Source organism: Manis javanica, chromosome 15 (genome assembly GCF_040802235.1).
Source record: "Manis javanica isolate MJ-LG chromosome 15, MJ_LKY, whole genome shotgun sequence".
In the NCBI taxonomy this organism is placed as follows: Eukaryota; Metazoa; Chordata; class Mammalia; order Pholidota; family Manidae; genus Manis; species Manis javanica.
This window is the reverse complement of record NC_133170.1, coordinates 18,918,704-18,934,664: the sequence shown is the minus strand read 5'-3', so window position 1 is coordinate 18,934,664 and position 15,961 is coordinate 18,918,704. Positions and strand designations below refer to the sequence as shown.

The window sequence follows — 15,961 nt, the reverse complement described above, 5'->3', positions numbered from 1 at the left end:
CGATCTCCGAGCTGGTACCATAGAGAGTGACCGAGAACGCCAGGACCAGAGTCTCTTCCGTTTCATCAGTACACTACCGAATGGGTGGGTTATCCGCCGAGAGCCCGCCAATGCCATGTTGACTGACACTGCTTTCTACCAATAGAAATAAGAAAAGTGAGAGGATCGGACATGTGGTTGGCTGATGAGAAGACAGCTCGGTTTCTCAGCCCCGAGACATTTTGACGTAAGTTCCTGGAGCTCTGTTTATTGCGCCGTCGGAGACTTGCTGGTTCTATAGACGGGGGTGTTTGGCGTTGTTTTGTCTCCTGGACTGTGTTTGGTTTTCGAATTTCCTTTTTCTCGTGATGTAAGCAAGTGTTATCTTTTGGTAGTGTCTGAGAAGCAGCGACGCTTGCTCTTGTGTTTGAAGCGCTTCGCTAGCGTCAGGTCCACCTGTAAGTTGTGTCGTTTTCGTAGGGACACAACATTTCTAGGCCTGAGCAAATACATACCCTTGTTAGAGTCTCAGATTGATAATCTGCGGGATTAGTTTATTTAAGAGGAAATGTGGGGATACATGTATAGTCAATTTTAAATTTACGAGAGGCCCGGTTGACATATTGACCCCTCTCCTTTACGGTCTTTTCACCAAAACTCCTTTATGATGTCACTGTAGATACGGTGTTATTGACTTAGTAGACGTCTACGTCCTTACTTTCTCTTCTGTCCACCCCTTTTCTAAGACTCCTTCCCTGTTTTCCCCTTAAAGGTAAGGAAATTCTTTTAAAAGGCATTGTGCTCGGTTATTTCTGATCATTAATATCCCTTTTGGGAAAATATGTTAGAGGCCAATTATTACTATCAATTATGAATATTACAAAATGATGGAGATACATAAAAATTTATAGCAGAATATATAAATATGCACTTAACTGTGTCAGATTGGACCCTTTCCTAAACTAACCTTTGTCAGAAAATTCTTCATTTGGTTTTAGTCTGAAAGAGCAATAACAAGATCTTGTAGTTTAAAGCTCATCAGTCAGGTCATAAAAAATAAGATTGAATTTTGAAGTTGAACTAATTTCTGTAACTTTTCTTCTGAAACATACTCATACGTTTATTGAAAAAAAAAGAAAAAAACAGGAGGAGCATTAATATTGGGGGTGTTCCAACCACAGGAAAGAAAGAATTACGTGATGTTTTGGAAGTGCGAACTATTGCTAGTGGCAGTCATATATTACAATATATATATAGTTATATATATATAGTCATATATATATAGTTATATATATAATGTATCAAATCAACACGTGGTATAGCACCTTAAACTTATGTAATGTTATATGTCAAATTTATTCTAATAAAAATAATTCAGTGGGGGAAGAATGTATTATCCAATATATTAATTTTTTAGCTGTCCCCGTAAGAAAAAGAAAACATAAGTAGATTATACCATAAGTGAAATAAACAGCAGATGAATTAAAGACAGACAAGACGTGAAGCACAGGGAGTGATTTTTTTTTTAAGTTTTAAAATTAGCATATTGTAAAATCGTCCTTTTTTGAAAAGGAAATTTTGTTTTTCTGAAAACATCCATAGTTCTATTCATTTTCACATGTATACAGGGTCATACAACCACCACCACTGCAGTGAAGATGAGGAACTATCCACCATCCCAGAATACTCCTACTGCCACACCCACTCCCCACCACTAACTCCTGACAACCGCTGATCTCTTACCCATCACTACAGTTCTGTCCCTTACTGCCAGTAACTGGAAATAGTATATAGTCTTTTGAGACTATCTTCTTTCACTTAGCATAATGCCTTTGAGATTCATCTGTGTGGTTGCCTGTACCAGTATTTCATTCCACATTATTGCTGAGTAGTAGTCTGCTGTATGGATTCTATGTACCACTTCTTGTTTATCCACTCATTCTTCTACAGTAAATGCCCAGAAGTGGTGTTGCTGAGTCATATGGTAGCAATATGTTTAACTTTGTAGGAAACTGTCAATTATTTTCCAAAACAGCCATACTGTTTTGCATTTTCATCAGCATTGTATGAGAGTTCCAATTGCTTTGCATCCTTGCCGGCAGATATATCAGTACTTTTATCCATTTTAATAGGGGTGTAGTGAATCTCATGATGGTTTTTAATTGCATTTCTTTAATGGCTAATGATGTTGAACATATTTTCATGTGCTTATTTTCCATCCAAAAGTCTTGGTTAAGCGTTAAAATTTTTTGCTCTATTTATTTATTGATACACAGTTTTATATTACAACACAGTGGTTCAGCAGTTACCCATATTATTAAATCCTTATCCCCACTAGTACAACTACTAGCTGTCAACATAGGAAGATGTTACAGAATCATTGGCTGTATTCTTCATGCTGTACTACTATCCCCATGACAAACATTATGATTGAGAATTTTTGTGCCCCTTTATCCCTCTCCCCCTCCCCCATGGTAACCACCAGTCCCTTCTCAGTGTCTGAGTCTACTGGTGTTTTGTTCATTCTATTTTCTTTATATTTATATTCCACAAATAAGTGAAGTCCTATGGTATTTTTCTTGGTCTGGCTTATTTCACTGAGCTTTAATACCTTCTAGAGCCATCCATGTTGTAGATGGCAGGATTTCTTTTCTTTTTGTGGCGTAATAATATTCCATTGCGTATATGTACCACATCTTTATCCATTCTTCTATTGATGGACACTTTGGTTGCTACTATATTTTGGCTATTGCCAATGCAGCAGTAAACATAGGGGTGCATATACCTTTTCAGATAAGGGATTTTGTTTTTTTCAGGTAAATTCTAGAAGTGGCATTGCTGGGTGGAATGATGTTTCTATTTTTGGCTTTTTGAGGAACCTCCATACTGCTTTCCATAGTGGCACTCTACAACGAATTTTAAAAAGCAGTGATGAGAAAATGAGTACATTTGAAAAATTAAAGTAATTCTAGCCTTTTAATTTTTGAGATGTGCTGAGCTTTTTAAATTTCAAGACATTTCTTGGATGTAAGAATCAACTGTAACAAACACATTCTTGCATCAACAGCTCATTAATTTGTAAGTAGAACCTAAAAGTCTCAATGGGTAATTAATAGCTGGTGAAGGATTTAGAAAATGCTTGCATCTACAGAAGTTCAACTGAACCATTAGGACTTCATAGCCTCTAGGTTTTTCTGAAATCAGGTAATTAATGAAATGGGGTCCTTCAAGTTTTAGTAGCAAGAGCAACTTCCTCTGTTCTGCTAGTACTGAAAAGGAAATTTTGTTTTTCTGAAAACTTCTAAGGTAATAAATTATGACTTGCCTTTAAATGACAAATTCTTAAAAGAATAGCAACTTTCCTCTCCTGCATTCCTATGCATGTATAGATGGGATTTGCTTATTTGTTTTTTAAGTGTTTCAGAATATTCAAACATTCAATTGAGGGATATATAGTCATCCCACCACAGTTGATCAGGTTGGTTGCAAATGTAGAAACAGGACCTCTATCTTTTTAGTTTTAACTTTCATCTTTTAAAAATCCATCCAGATTATAGTGTGTAATTAGTATAAGTTTACACAACCATTGCCTCCTTTTGTTGTTGAAGTAAATTGTTATAAACCATATTCAGTCTCTTCCAGTTTATAGGAAATTGGATTTAAACTAATGTTCAAAATTATGGTAGTAGTTTTCTTTTCCACTCCAACGCCCAGGGCTCGTGTTTAGACAAAAGTTACTAAGTGTATTTCCTTAGAATTAAATGATGTCTGAAGCTAATGATAGAAATGAAAATCTCTACATTCAATGTAAATTTTAAAGATTTGGAGGATTAGAAAAGAAAGAGGTAACCTCTACATCTGCTCTTCTGCAATAGCGTTTACCCTAATGTTCTGGTAGAGCAGTAAGAAGACATCTTGTGATACAAGCTTTTACCTCGCAGGTGCTAGCACCAATCTATGAGGCATTCGTTGTTGACACAAAACTCAAGAACTCAACTTCTTCCCAGGTTGTTTACTGTGTTTAAGTCCCTTTTGGAAGCTTATAGAAAAGAAACCCAATCAAAGAAGCAAAACACTATTATTGAGAAGCAGAATAATATTCCAGTGGCAAATAAAGTGGCTGTTTATTTCATTTGGTGTTTCACTGTGTTGGTGACCTCAGTAATGGCGTGATGGTACTTTTCCGAGGCTAACTTGAATTCCACCAGATGCTTCTCATAACTTGTAATGGCTGCTTGAAGCTGTGTTTTCTCCACTGCTCCCAGGATAGCTCGGAAAATCATATCTATGCCAAGGCCAAGAACAGCAACTCCTATGCTACCAAGGAGAGAAGCACCAATTTGCGCTAACACAGTGACCAACTTGTTAATTAGGCCAGTTGTGACATTTGAGCCCACAAGTTTAACGGCCACTGCACTGGCTGCAGAAGTAGCTTCTCCTAGGATGACTGAAATAACCTTTTGTACTATTGCAATTTTGTCTGTTTCCCTTTCTTTAATATCCTGAAGTTTTCTATAGAGGGTTGGCTCTAGTTTATCTTTCAGCGCTTCATCAACCTTTTGCAATTCCTTTTGGATTTTCATCATGGCTTGGATGATGATATCACAGTTTTCTTTGATGGTCCCATCTCTTTTCATCTCAATGGAGGCCAGCTTGCACCCCAAGTGCGTATTTAAAACCCCAGTCAGCTTATTGGTGGCATGGAAGCTGTCAGATAAGCAGTCAAGGAGCTGCTGGTGAAGGCGATTTACTTCTTGCCTCCTCTTTGGGTTGTCTGGGTAGAGGAAGTCACTCTGAGCCATACTTCAAATCTGATCTCTGGAAAATAAAATAGTAAATCTTCACTAAAAACTTTGAAAATTATATGCTGTCTTCATAGATTGGACAAGGAAATCTTTTATTTCGTAAATAGAAAAGTAGCCATATGCTAAGGAGTTCCTCAGAAAACTCAACAGGCTCTTCAGGACAATTATTTTTGTTAATTATTTTATTGATTATAGTTAATATAACTTTATTAATGTAAATACTAATTTATCAATTATTTCAGGTTAAATTTTAATTGCAAAAATTGTGAGTCTGTATGGAAATATGTGTAACAGAATGCAACATATTGATGCATTAATTAAGACATTAGGTATCGTGGGGGGGGAAATTCTAGATAGGAAATATTTGTGTTTATCAACCACCTGATTATTGAGAAATAAAGCATGATATTTCCAAGTAATATTTAACAATGTTTTTAATAGGCACAGTTTGAAATAGTTAGTGCTTGATTACCAATGCTCCTTAATTTTCCCAGCTGCTACTCACCATATTGAACAGATATACTGGGATGATCTCTAGTATTTAGAGTTAAATTAGTAGGGCCCGAAGAATATTGACATCTCTTGAGTTTACAGGGCTATAAATACCTAATTTTGTTTATATACTTTTAATTTTCAATATTCAAATCTCTTTATATCTCTCTACATGCAAATTTATTCTCAGTAAATGTAAGGGACACCCAAAGGCAAAGCATAACATTAGAATCTTTACAAAAAATTCCTCATGATAAGAGTATTCAAGATTCCTTGGATTAAAATCTCACTTGGGGAGAAAGTGGGCATGGTGGCAATTATGACTATCTCTGATTCCCTGTTTGTATAGCTTATACATTATATAGCATGGTCTGTCTTGCACTTGACCCTTGTTCAGATTAGCTAGAGTTAGCCTCAGAAAGAAGATGCCATTTCACATTATCTTCTAGTAAATATTAAGGAATATGTACTAAAAGTACATTATAGAGTGAACAAAATAAGCCTGGTTGGAGTCCTCTTGTGTTTGTACTTCTGGTTCAGAGTATCACGCAGACAAAAAAAGAGAATAAGCATGTTCTGAGTTTATTTTGGTGAAAAAGTTTGAGCCCAGTAAGAACATTGTTACTCAATGTTCATACCTTGAGTAGGCTTTCTGTGTTCTTGCACTTTTATTTTTAGTTTACACTCTTGAGAGAAAAGAGAGAAAATGGAGATCTATTTCTCTGTGAGATCTGGTACATTGTCTCGAGTAAACATCCTTGTTAATTTGGGCCTTATTTATTCTAGGGCCATGGTTCTTAGCATAGATAGGGGAAACCTCAGAAGCATGGGTGAAGGAATGAAGATTGTTCTCAAGAAAGTAAATATGAAAATAACCTATCCTCTAAGTGTGAAGTTACAATTTGGAAATAGAAAGAGGAAATTTCTTAATGGAATAGGAACACAATCATTTATGCTGTTAAGTTTAGAAAAATGCACTGGCACCCCCAGTAGACTAAACCTTGTCATGGTTAGAAATTCATTTTTATCTTTGATTTAAATGCAGTACACACACACACACACACACACACACATACATGTACTTGGGTGTGTGACAGACAAAAAACTTCCACAGAACAGTACTTAGAAAATATCTCAATTCCACTTAAAGAAATTATTGGTCAAGGATCTGGTAAATGTTCCCCAAACTCAATTTGATTGAGTTTGCAAACTGCAATTTGATAACCATAAACTGAACTTTGATTTCCCTTTTTTTCTACTAGGAATTTTTCATTAAACATTTTTCTTTCTTTTCTTTTCTTTTCTTTTTTTGGTTCCTAGTTTTCAGATCTTATCATCAAGTGAAAATTCTGGTCTTTAACTGAATTCAGAAGATCACCAACTACATCTCTATTCAGATATTTAGGCGAGGGGAATCTCTGTTACCTTGAAAAAATGTAAAATACCTCTAGCAGCTATCATACCCCATTATCTGAAGGCATCCTTTCCAGAAAAGGTGTGTGGTTCTATTGACCTAAAGATAAACAAATGGAGCTATGAACCTTCCTCCTGGATGGGAGGCTGCATGCTGCCAAGTGGTCAGTTCCTTCTCAATTAATTCATTGTTTACACAATTTGATAATCATACACATCTGTAAGACTTAAATAGGTAACACTTTAAATTTTTTTAGAAGTAGTGATAAGACTGTTTCTTCCAATATTAAAATACCGTAACAATACAATATTAACCAGTGTTATACAGATATAGATGGAATTATGGAACAAAATAGTCCCCATACTCTTCTATACATTTGATTTAATGTATAATATAGAATCTCAAATCAATAGTAATCGAAGTTACTGTTTCATAAATAATCCTGGCATAATGAGCTAGTTTGGGAGATTAAAAGTTAATAAAAAAATGTTACCAGCATAATACATGTAAAAAAAATCAAATGCTAAAATAGAAGAGAATGGATAATTTTCAAATGTCTATGTGGAAGACTTTATAAACTTAAAGCCAATGGAAAAACGTCACACAAAAATTTGACTTAAAAAGGGTGACCATATAGCAAGAATTAAATGCAAATTGGGGAAAATGCAAGAAAAGTGAAGGATGAATTTCTAAAGACTTGTTATTAATAAGGAAAACAGTAGTAATCTAATAAATGAGCAAACAATTCTGAACAGATAGTAAAAGAACAACAGCAAATTAATTGATGAAAAAAAGTTCAATCATACCAGAAGTCAAAGACACAGTATTTTTTCAATTACAATATTTTCTTTATATACTCAAGCCCTTTACATGCACTTACCCTTCTTCCTAGTTTCCAGATATTAAACCATAATTTTGTGCCAATAACAAGTTTGAGTAGAGACATGATGTGCTCTGAACTACTTTTTACGTTTAATGAAAAAGGACTTTTTTTTTTTGTCTGAATCAGGCTTATCTTCCTAGCTCTTTTTTGCTTGGGAACGTTTCCTTCTGCAGACAGATTTTCAGCAAGCCTGCACCATACTTGCTTCTATATGGAATATAGTTCAATATTATTTCTATCCCAAGTGAGATAATGCTAAGAATTAGCTAGAGTTTGAAGGTGAAACCACTGAATTATTTCTGGGCTGGTGAAATTTGAAGAGCCTGGTGAAGGAGGCAATTTAATAATTCAGTGGCAATTCATCTAATGGAATAGTACCTTACTGTGTATAAGGTAGCACGGTGGGCTCTGTAGAGCCCACGGAAGTCGAAAAGACGTGATCCTTGTTTTGATGGAATTTCTAATGTACCTAGGTAGTTAATACATTTAAAACTCCATGTCAAATTGAAAGTAGTATGTTATTCACAATAGAGGTGGTGCTTGACTGCAGACTTAAAATTTAAACAACCCACACTTTAGTATATATTGACACTGGAGCCATATGGAGACATTTGGTCATCCAGGGGAGGTTAACAATTTGTACCTTTTCAAATGATCACTCTTTAATATGTGCATGATATTGAGAGGAGAGGTTACACACCACGTGGAAAACCGTAGTTGGTCATATGCAACGTTCCCACTATTGTCTGCGACAGTTCTGGCTCCTGCAGTGTTTGCTTCACTCAGTGAAAAGCCCTGCAGCTAACTGAAGTCACCGTCCTTAAACATCATAGTGTTACTTAACTATGCCTCTTACTACATTTTTAGGGATGACCTTGAAAATACTGCCTTTAAAATTCGATCTTTTAAAAATAATTTTAAAGGCACTTAGAATGTGACATTTAAAGATTGGCACCAGCTGGTAACTAAGTTGTGTAAATAACCCAGCTCTGATTACAGGTATCAATTGTATGGTAACTGAACTGCTGCATTACTTGTTACATTATGATAGTACTTCCTGTCAGGGTCAAATTCACTTTGGGAAGCTGCCAGCAGATGGAGCCCTTGGTCTCCTGCTGCGTATTCGGCCAGTGCTGAAGTGGCTGAGCTTTCTTGTGTTGCTCGCTATGTTTGGGTTGAGGATGTGTGGTATTTTATTTGATGAGAGCATTCTGTTGCTAAAACAAAGTTTGAAAATCATGTATTTTGACACTTTAAAATAAGCAAATTTGGAATGCTGATACCAGTGATCAGTATGTTTTAAGAAATGGGAATGGAAACAAAGACCAGCTTCAAATAAATTCTTACTGAACCTAACCTCCTCACTTTTGTTGAATTGAGAAGTAAACATTCATGATTAAAAAACATAAGAAATGGTAGAAGTATGTTGGTGATTGTGTCTGAAAGTTAAGGTTTATTTAGTGATACTATTAAATTTAAGTTTTTCAGGAAAGGAACCACCTTAAAAAATGAAAATGTATTGCTTATATTCAGATAAATTCTCAAGTTGCTTTTGTGAATAGCAATGCATTGATTGTCACATACTATAAAAATTTAAGGAGAGACATTTATATTGAGGTGATAAGAGGATGGTAGCATTTTAACATGTAAATTTTTACAGCAGGATAGTGAGTGTTTCAAAGTCAGAAATTTTGTGAAATATTGTTGATTTGGAGATCACAAAGTCAATTTTAAAAAGAACAGTTTTTGCCCTTGTGGAAATACATACTGAGTATGTTAATGATGGAAAGATTGGGTCTCTCAGATTTGTTTCCAAATAATCTGGAAGGAATAGTAGAGTAGGGTTATAGAGGAAATAAGTGTACCTTGTTTTGATAATATTTAAAGCTGGATTATGGGTACAGAGGAGCTTATTATATTATTGTCTCCACTTCTGTGTATATTTGAACTTTTCCATGATAATAATTAAAGACAGAAAAATAAAATATGACCCTGCCTAAGCCTCTGATATTTAGCCATTAGTGCTCTCTGAGATTTTATCTTTCTTCTTGCTCTCACTTTTCCGGTCTATCCATATTGGGTCCAGCTATCTTGCAGGGTTCACTTATTTGGGAGTGTGGGACTAAGGTATTGGTGAAATTGGAAGCTTTTCGGGAGAAATTAACAGCTACTAGCTAGTTCTGATCCTCCTTTTTAAATTTAAATCAAAAGCATGGCCTTTAATTAAACAACAAAACAAAACGAAGTCAGTCATGTTGTGATGACCCCTTTCGGATGTAAATTCTTCTAAAGAATATTTCTGGCTGGAAAGCAGAATATCAAGGTCCTTCATCAGCATTCATCACATGCTCTTTTTATCACATCCTCTACTAAATGTCTTGAGGCATTAAAAAAAAGTAGACAATGTTCCTTGCCCTCAAGAAGATAACTCTATTTAGAGATGCGCAGCAAATGCCCAATAATAGTTAGATTGCCCAACAATCTAACTATTGTTAAAGGCATAAAGGGGAATGTTACAATCCATGTAAGAAACACATTCACACAGGTGTCATTTCATCCTTAATCCTCTGCTAAAATTGCTGTCTACTGCTTTATCTTCCCTTCTGACTTAATCAGCTGTATAAACTTAATTTTCTTCTTTGGTGTCTTCAGAGAAGTTATAACAAGGAACATGCCATGGGATCCTCTTTAAACAAAGTTGTTTTGTTAATTTATTATATTTATGGCTAGAATTGCAGACATGTTATTTCAAATACCCTTTAATATGGAGAAACAGAATATTTTATCAGTACTGGTAGAAATATGCATATCGCTTACCTTGCTGCGTTCGTGAGTTCAGAAATCCCCACAGTTGTTCAGGAGTATTGTTGAAGTGCTTTTTCATCTGGTTTCATCTGGATGTTTCTGATGGAATGTGATGACTTACAGGCTTTGCTAGTCTCTGCTGGGTCCCTCTGCCTGTCTGGTTTGTAGAATATTTCTGCATGGCTTAGTTCTCAGAATTCCTGTATTTCCTATATTAATATAAAATTACTATATATTAAGTAATATAATTTGAAAGACTAATAAAGTGGTAAAACATGCAATTGTCTGTTCTTTAATGGGCTTTTTATTGTTGAAAAGTGCTATACAAATGAGCTGATTGAATTCAGTAGATAAGATGGCTCTTTGATGGCAGCTCTGAGTTGGCAATTTCCATCTTAGCAGCTATTTCAGATATTTCAACTTCTGTTGCATTTATACCTCTACCTGTTGCTGATTGCTTTGTCTAGGTTCCAGAGATATAAAAACAGATATTTCAGTCAGACATGTTTTTGCATGTGTGTTCTTCTCTCCTGGCTATGAGCTTTTCTCTTTATCTCTGTCTTTCTTATTGTCTTGGTGAATTGTCTTGACAATATAAAAACCTTAAAGACCAACCTGACTCCTTTCTCTTAAAGCCTAGATCAGAGTCTTCTGTGCAGCTTCCTCTAGATTCTGTCCTAATCCCCACTGACTCCTCTATAGCAAAGATACCTCAGTAGCAGGAAAATTACTCAGTCCCAGGATAACTTAGTGGAAAGACCAGAGACTTTAGAATCAGACAGTGCTGATTTTGTATACCCAAAGTACCACTTACTAGCTATGTAACTCTGGAAAGTCACTTAACCTCTCTAATTGTTTTCACTGGTGTAATGTATTAGTTCATACATTATGTCTTGTCATAAGGATTAAATGAGATAATACATGTTAGGCACTTGGGATAGTGCCTGATGTATGGCAGAAACTTGCTAAATGGTAGCTATACTCCTTACATTAACAGCAGTAATTCCTGGTGTTTTGCAGTGGGTAGAGGATGCAGAACCAAGACCCAGCTAGGAGACTTGTAAATCTGAAGGTGCTGCCCTATAGTCCTAAAGAATGACTGAATGGGGATTTATTTTACTTTTGTCCTGATGGGTCATTTTACACTTGATAAACCAAGGGTCCCATGATGTAAGGACATGGCAAAAAAAGGAAAACTGTATCTGTGGCCAGTGTATGTAAAGTAGGAATGCATGGGTAAGTAGTGCAGGTGCAGGGAACACTATGAACAAAGGAAGTGACCAAAAAAATGTAGAGCATTTTCTACAAAAGCAATCCACTGTGCTGGCGGTACAGGATATATGTGAAAGCAGTGAAGGAAAGGCAGGTAGTGGAAAATTGAGAGCTGTCTGTAGGTGGCTAGGAAATTGTATTTTATTCTCTAGGCAATACTGAACCATTGAAGTTTTTTTACTTTGTGATAGTATTAGGAGGTTTGTATTTCAGAAAAGTCATTTCATATAAACTGGGTTAGTGGGTATGGACAATAAAGCATGGGTTACCAATTCCAGTGTCTACAGTAGCTGGATAAGATATGAAGTAATTAAAACACTTAGTGTAAGACATTGATTGGGGTATAGAGGGTGAATGTCCTGTCTCATGTCAGTTCTAGGTAAATTTTCCAACTCAGAACATGGGCTTAGTGCTGCCAGTTAATCTTATTTTTCTAAAAATCAATAGAAATCCAGATTTCTGTCTTTAAATTTTAAAATTTGGCAACTGGTACAGATTTTGAAAATAGATCATTGTGGATCAAACAAAACACATCTTGTTGGATTTTGCCTGTGGATTGCCAGTTTGTGAGCCCTGGACCAAAAATATTAAGATCAAATGTGAGACGATTAAAATTGTCTAGATGAGAGGTTACTGGAGTAGTAGTTAGAGGAATGGAAGGGAGGGGATAGATTGAAATAAATTCACGGAGAGTAACAAGTCTTACGGACTGATCAACATGGGGAAGAGAAAATGAAAGTGGATTTTGAGCCTCAGTAATGAGGCAAAGGTTAGGAGAAAGTGTTTTTGAGATGAGTGTAGTTTGCCATACATTGTGTGTGGAATATACTGGTACATGGAGATGACCAATAGGTAGTTGGACAGGCAGATCTGGAGATCACAAGAACTGCCTTGCTACACGAAGAGATTAGGAGTCATCTGTGTACAGATGGCATTCCTGGTTGTGGAGACACATAAAGTCTCACAGGAGAAAGTGTAGAATATGATGAGGGGTAGAGACTCAGCCTTGGAGAGCACAGGAGACAGGAGCCTTGCAGAGATAGAGCAATGTGCTTACTCTGTCTTAAGTGAAACCATAGGAAGAGAACACTGTGAAATAAATTAGAGAGGATGTAGAAGGACCAGAGTTGTACAACATCTTGGAGGTCTCAGGAGGATAAATTTTTGAGGTAGGAAGTATTGAGCAATAATTGTAAATAATGCAGAGGACTCAAGGTACTTAGCGTCTGGAAATAGATCAACAGACTTGATAATCAGATGTTATTGATGACTTCATAGAAAAATAACAGGGACACAACAAATTACAATGACATAAATAATTTCTCTTGAGAAATTTGAGAATTAAAAGAAACAAATGAAATCATTACTTGAAGGGAAATCAGGGTCAAACTCTTTTATAACTGAGTATGTAGTGTAGTTAAAGAAGAAGGAAAAAATGAAGAGGGAGAGATGGAGAATGCAAGATGTATTAGTGTCGGCCGCCGTAACAAAATGCAATCAACTGGGTGGCTCAAACAACATAGATTTATTTTCTCACTATTCTAGAGTCTGGGGAATCTAAGGTCAAGGTGCTAGTCCGTTCACTTTTTGGTAAGGACTGTTGCTCTGGCTTGGAGGCAGTCCCCTTCTCTCTGTGTCTTCATATTGCAGGGAGCGAGGGAGGGAGCTCTCTAGTATCTTCTCTGAAAAGGACACCAATCCCATTGTATCCAGGCCCTGCCCTTATGACTTCATTAATCTTAATTATGTCCTTAAAGGCCCTATTTAAAATACAGTCATATTGGGGGCTAGGGCTTCAACATATAAATTTTGGTGGGGGACACAATTCAGTCCGCAGCACAAGAGAAAGGGAAGATAATTGACAGCAGAATCCTAGAGGAGAGAGAAAAAAGGAGAGGATCGTGAATGTTGGTGAGGGGCATCAGCTCTCCTCCCTGTAGCAGAAAGGATGAGCTGTAGTGTAAGTACAGAAACAGCTAAGACAGGACAGATGTTCTGGGAGTCTGCATCCAATGGCCTTGATCTTCTTTGGCATGCCACACTCTCTACTTCCTTGGTCTGCTGTTACCCACATTTCAGGGTTACCTGGTAGTTACTTCATATGTTCTATCCAGGGTTTTTAGTTGTAATCAGTGGATAAGATTGGATGGAATGTGCTTTCTTTCTCTCTCAAGTGAAACCAGGGTCCCTCTGTAACTTTCAATGAGTTATTCATTCTTCTCCACTAGATTGAATGATTATTGAGGGTAATACCTGAGAATAGTGTCCCTCCATGTATCATATCCAATTCAGGATCCACATCATATTTGGTATGTCATTTGTATTCAACAAAACACTCTTCTTTTACTCCTTTTAAATTATTTTTTTTCATTTTTGTTATTATTACAGGATCATTCCTGCCTTAAAGCTTTCTTACCCTTAACAGGAGCTATCCTCACATTTAGATTATACTTTGAGTCTCTTAATGGTTGATAAATATATTTTAGTTTTCATTTGGATTGCTGCTTTGTTTTGCAGTGCTGAAACATTTTGTTGGAGAAATGTCTTCAGAGTTAGAAAAGGAGAAAGAGAGGCTGGCTCAAGCCACCGAAATGTTCTTCTTTCACATGCAAGATCTTGCATCCTTCACAAACACACTTGTCGAATTGTTTAATAGCAGTATGAATGCTCAGATTGTCTCGATGGCTCTGACAGAAGATGTTAATACTAAGGATGTCTTTGAACAAATGTTCAGCATTTTTAAGGAGAGGCAATCTATAGTCAATGCAAGATAAGAGACAATGCAAAAGGAACTTTTATGCTCCCAGATTGCAATGGCTTTGTGCTCCAGGCTCGAGAAGAATGCCAAGGCAAAGGAGTTGCAAAAGTCAGCTAATGAAGGGTTCAGAGAGGTCCAGACACCACTCATTGTGTCCGTGCTGAATGATAGTAACATTCCTGAGAGTTTGGAATCTTCCCTTCTACTCTTGATGAAGTATCCTATCATGAATCTCCAATGAAGTGATTTATATAGAAAAGACACCAAAGACCAATCAGATGCTACCACATCTGAGAAAAGCTCAGGTCCAGGTCCATCCAAAATGCTACAGCTGACACCTTGAACAAGTTGCTGGATGCACTAAAAATTGAAAATGACAATAGTATTGTGTCAGCAGCAGAGCAGTTGGAGCAAATTGTTAAAAATATGGGACCAATCTTAGCCTCCAAAAAGCCATACAGAGTATGGAGATGAAGACTCCTGTGTTAAAGAAAGCCAATGACTAGTAGGAATGCATCAATGACTAGTGAGAAGGGCTCATTTCTGTCAGAAAATAAATTCAAATTCATTGTACTTTCTCACCTCTTTGCTGCCAGACAAGTGGTCTATTGGGGCTGGTAAACCATTCAAGTTTTGCTTATCCAAATAAAAATAATAAAAGAAAGCCTGCTTGAAGTGGCAGATATTAAAAGGTTATATTGTTCCAAAAGTCAAGGTAATGTTATATTTGAGGATGTTTCTAAATATAGTATTTCATCTTGAAGTATAATTAAAATGACCCTAATTTCTACTCTTAGTAATTCTATTTACACTTACTACAGTGTGAAGTCCAGGTAAATGTAAACTTACCGTTAGGTAATCTGGCGGAAAACTGTTATGTCCTAGGAAACGTAAAATAACCTGCAATTTGTCACTCACATACTGATTTCTGTATACTCCAGTGTCTTACCTGTTATAAGCCATTACTACATACTTTTGTCATTTATCCAGAAGTAAATAAGAATGATGAATAAGGGGAAATAGAGTTTTCTTGCTTACATAAATAAGACCAGAGCAGATGATCTGTTGGTATTTGTTTCCTTTTGAGATCTTATGATTAGGAGATATTAGAGATTGAAAAATGGAGGTGCTCTAAGCTTTCCCCAAGAAAAAAATCATAACACTTGTAGAAGTAGGATTTCTGAGATGTGCTGGTATTGGGAAAGAAAAGTTAGACAAGTCCATTTGACTACCGTAAAGTCTTTGGCTCTCATACACTATAAATGAGTGTTTGCTTCCAAGATTGCTCTAGTTATACCTAGTAGGCATTTTGTTGAGAAGAAGAAAAGCAATTAATAATTCTAGTTCTTGACTGGAATTTTCCTTTTGAGAATACCTGTTTTCCTCATTTAAACATTTTCTTATGTAAGACTTTAAATCCCATTTTCTCTTTTAAGAAAACTTTTCTGTACACTCTGTTAAAAAAAAAGCTGAAGCTTGAGACACTAAAAGGGAAAAAATTGAGCGTTTGATGAAGAGGGAGGAAGAAGGTATTCCATTTATATACTCTTCAG

General features: G+C 36.2%; 3 protein-coding genes across 5 annotated transcripts in view; 2 read left to right on the top strand and 1 right to left on the bottom strand.

Moving 5' to 3' along the window:
• The first annotated feature begins 88 nt into the window (after nt 1-88).
• The window catches only part of PDE6H (phosphodiesterase 6H), a 186,012-nt gene continuing 170,139 nt past the window's right edge, over nt 89-15,961 (top strand). For 2 of the 3 annotated variants that reach the window (XM_073223443.1, XM_073223442.1), the window contains exon 1: nt 89-226. The gene's annotated coding sequence lies outside the window, so the exon portion shown is untranslated. Of the gene's footprint in view, nt 227-262; nt 752-15,961 lie in introns of those variants that run through there. The other variant, XM_073223444.1, reaches the window with a different exon arrangement.
• C15H12orf60 (chromosome 15 C12orf60 homolog) lies at nt 259-15,151 on the top strand. The gene is given in 4 exon segments (XM_037023129.2): nt 259-349; nt 14,168-14,728; nt 14,731-14,847; nt 14,850-15,151. Coding segments are annotated over 3 exon segments (720 nt in total). The 5' UTR covers nt 259-349; nt 14,168-14,190; the 3' UTR covers nt 14,915-15,151.
• SMCO3 (single-pass membrane protein with coiled-coil domains 3) lies at nt 745-10,628 on the bottom strand. Its single transcript, XM_017644666.3, has 2 exons — nt 10,391-10,628; nt 745-4,797 (listed from the first exon to the last, which is right to left on the bottom strand). The coding sequence occupies exon 2, from the start codon at nt 4,779-4,781 to the stop codon at nt 4,104-4,106; it is 678 nt and encodes a 225-aa protein (XP_017500155.2). The 5' UTR covers nt 4,782-4,797; nt 10,391-10,628; the 3' UTR covers nt 745-4,103.

What these genes read in the sequence shown, in the direction of transcription:
- SMCO3 (XM_017644666.3), bottom strand. Translation starts at nt 4,781, where the DNA reads ATGGCTCAGAGTGACTTCCTCTACCCAGACAACCCAAAGAGGAGGCAA.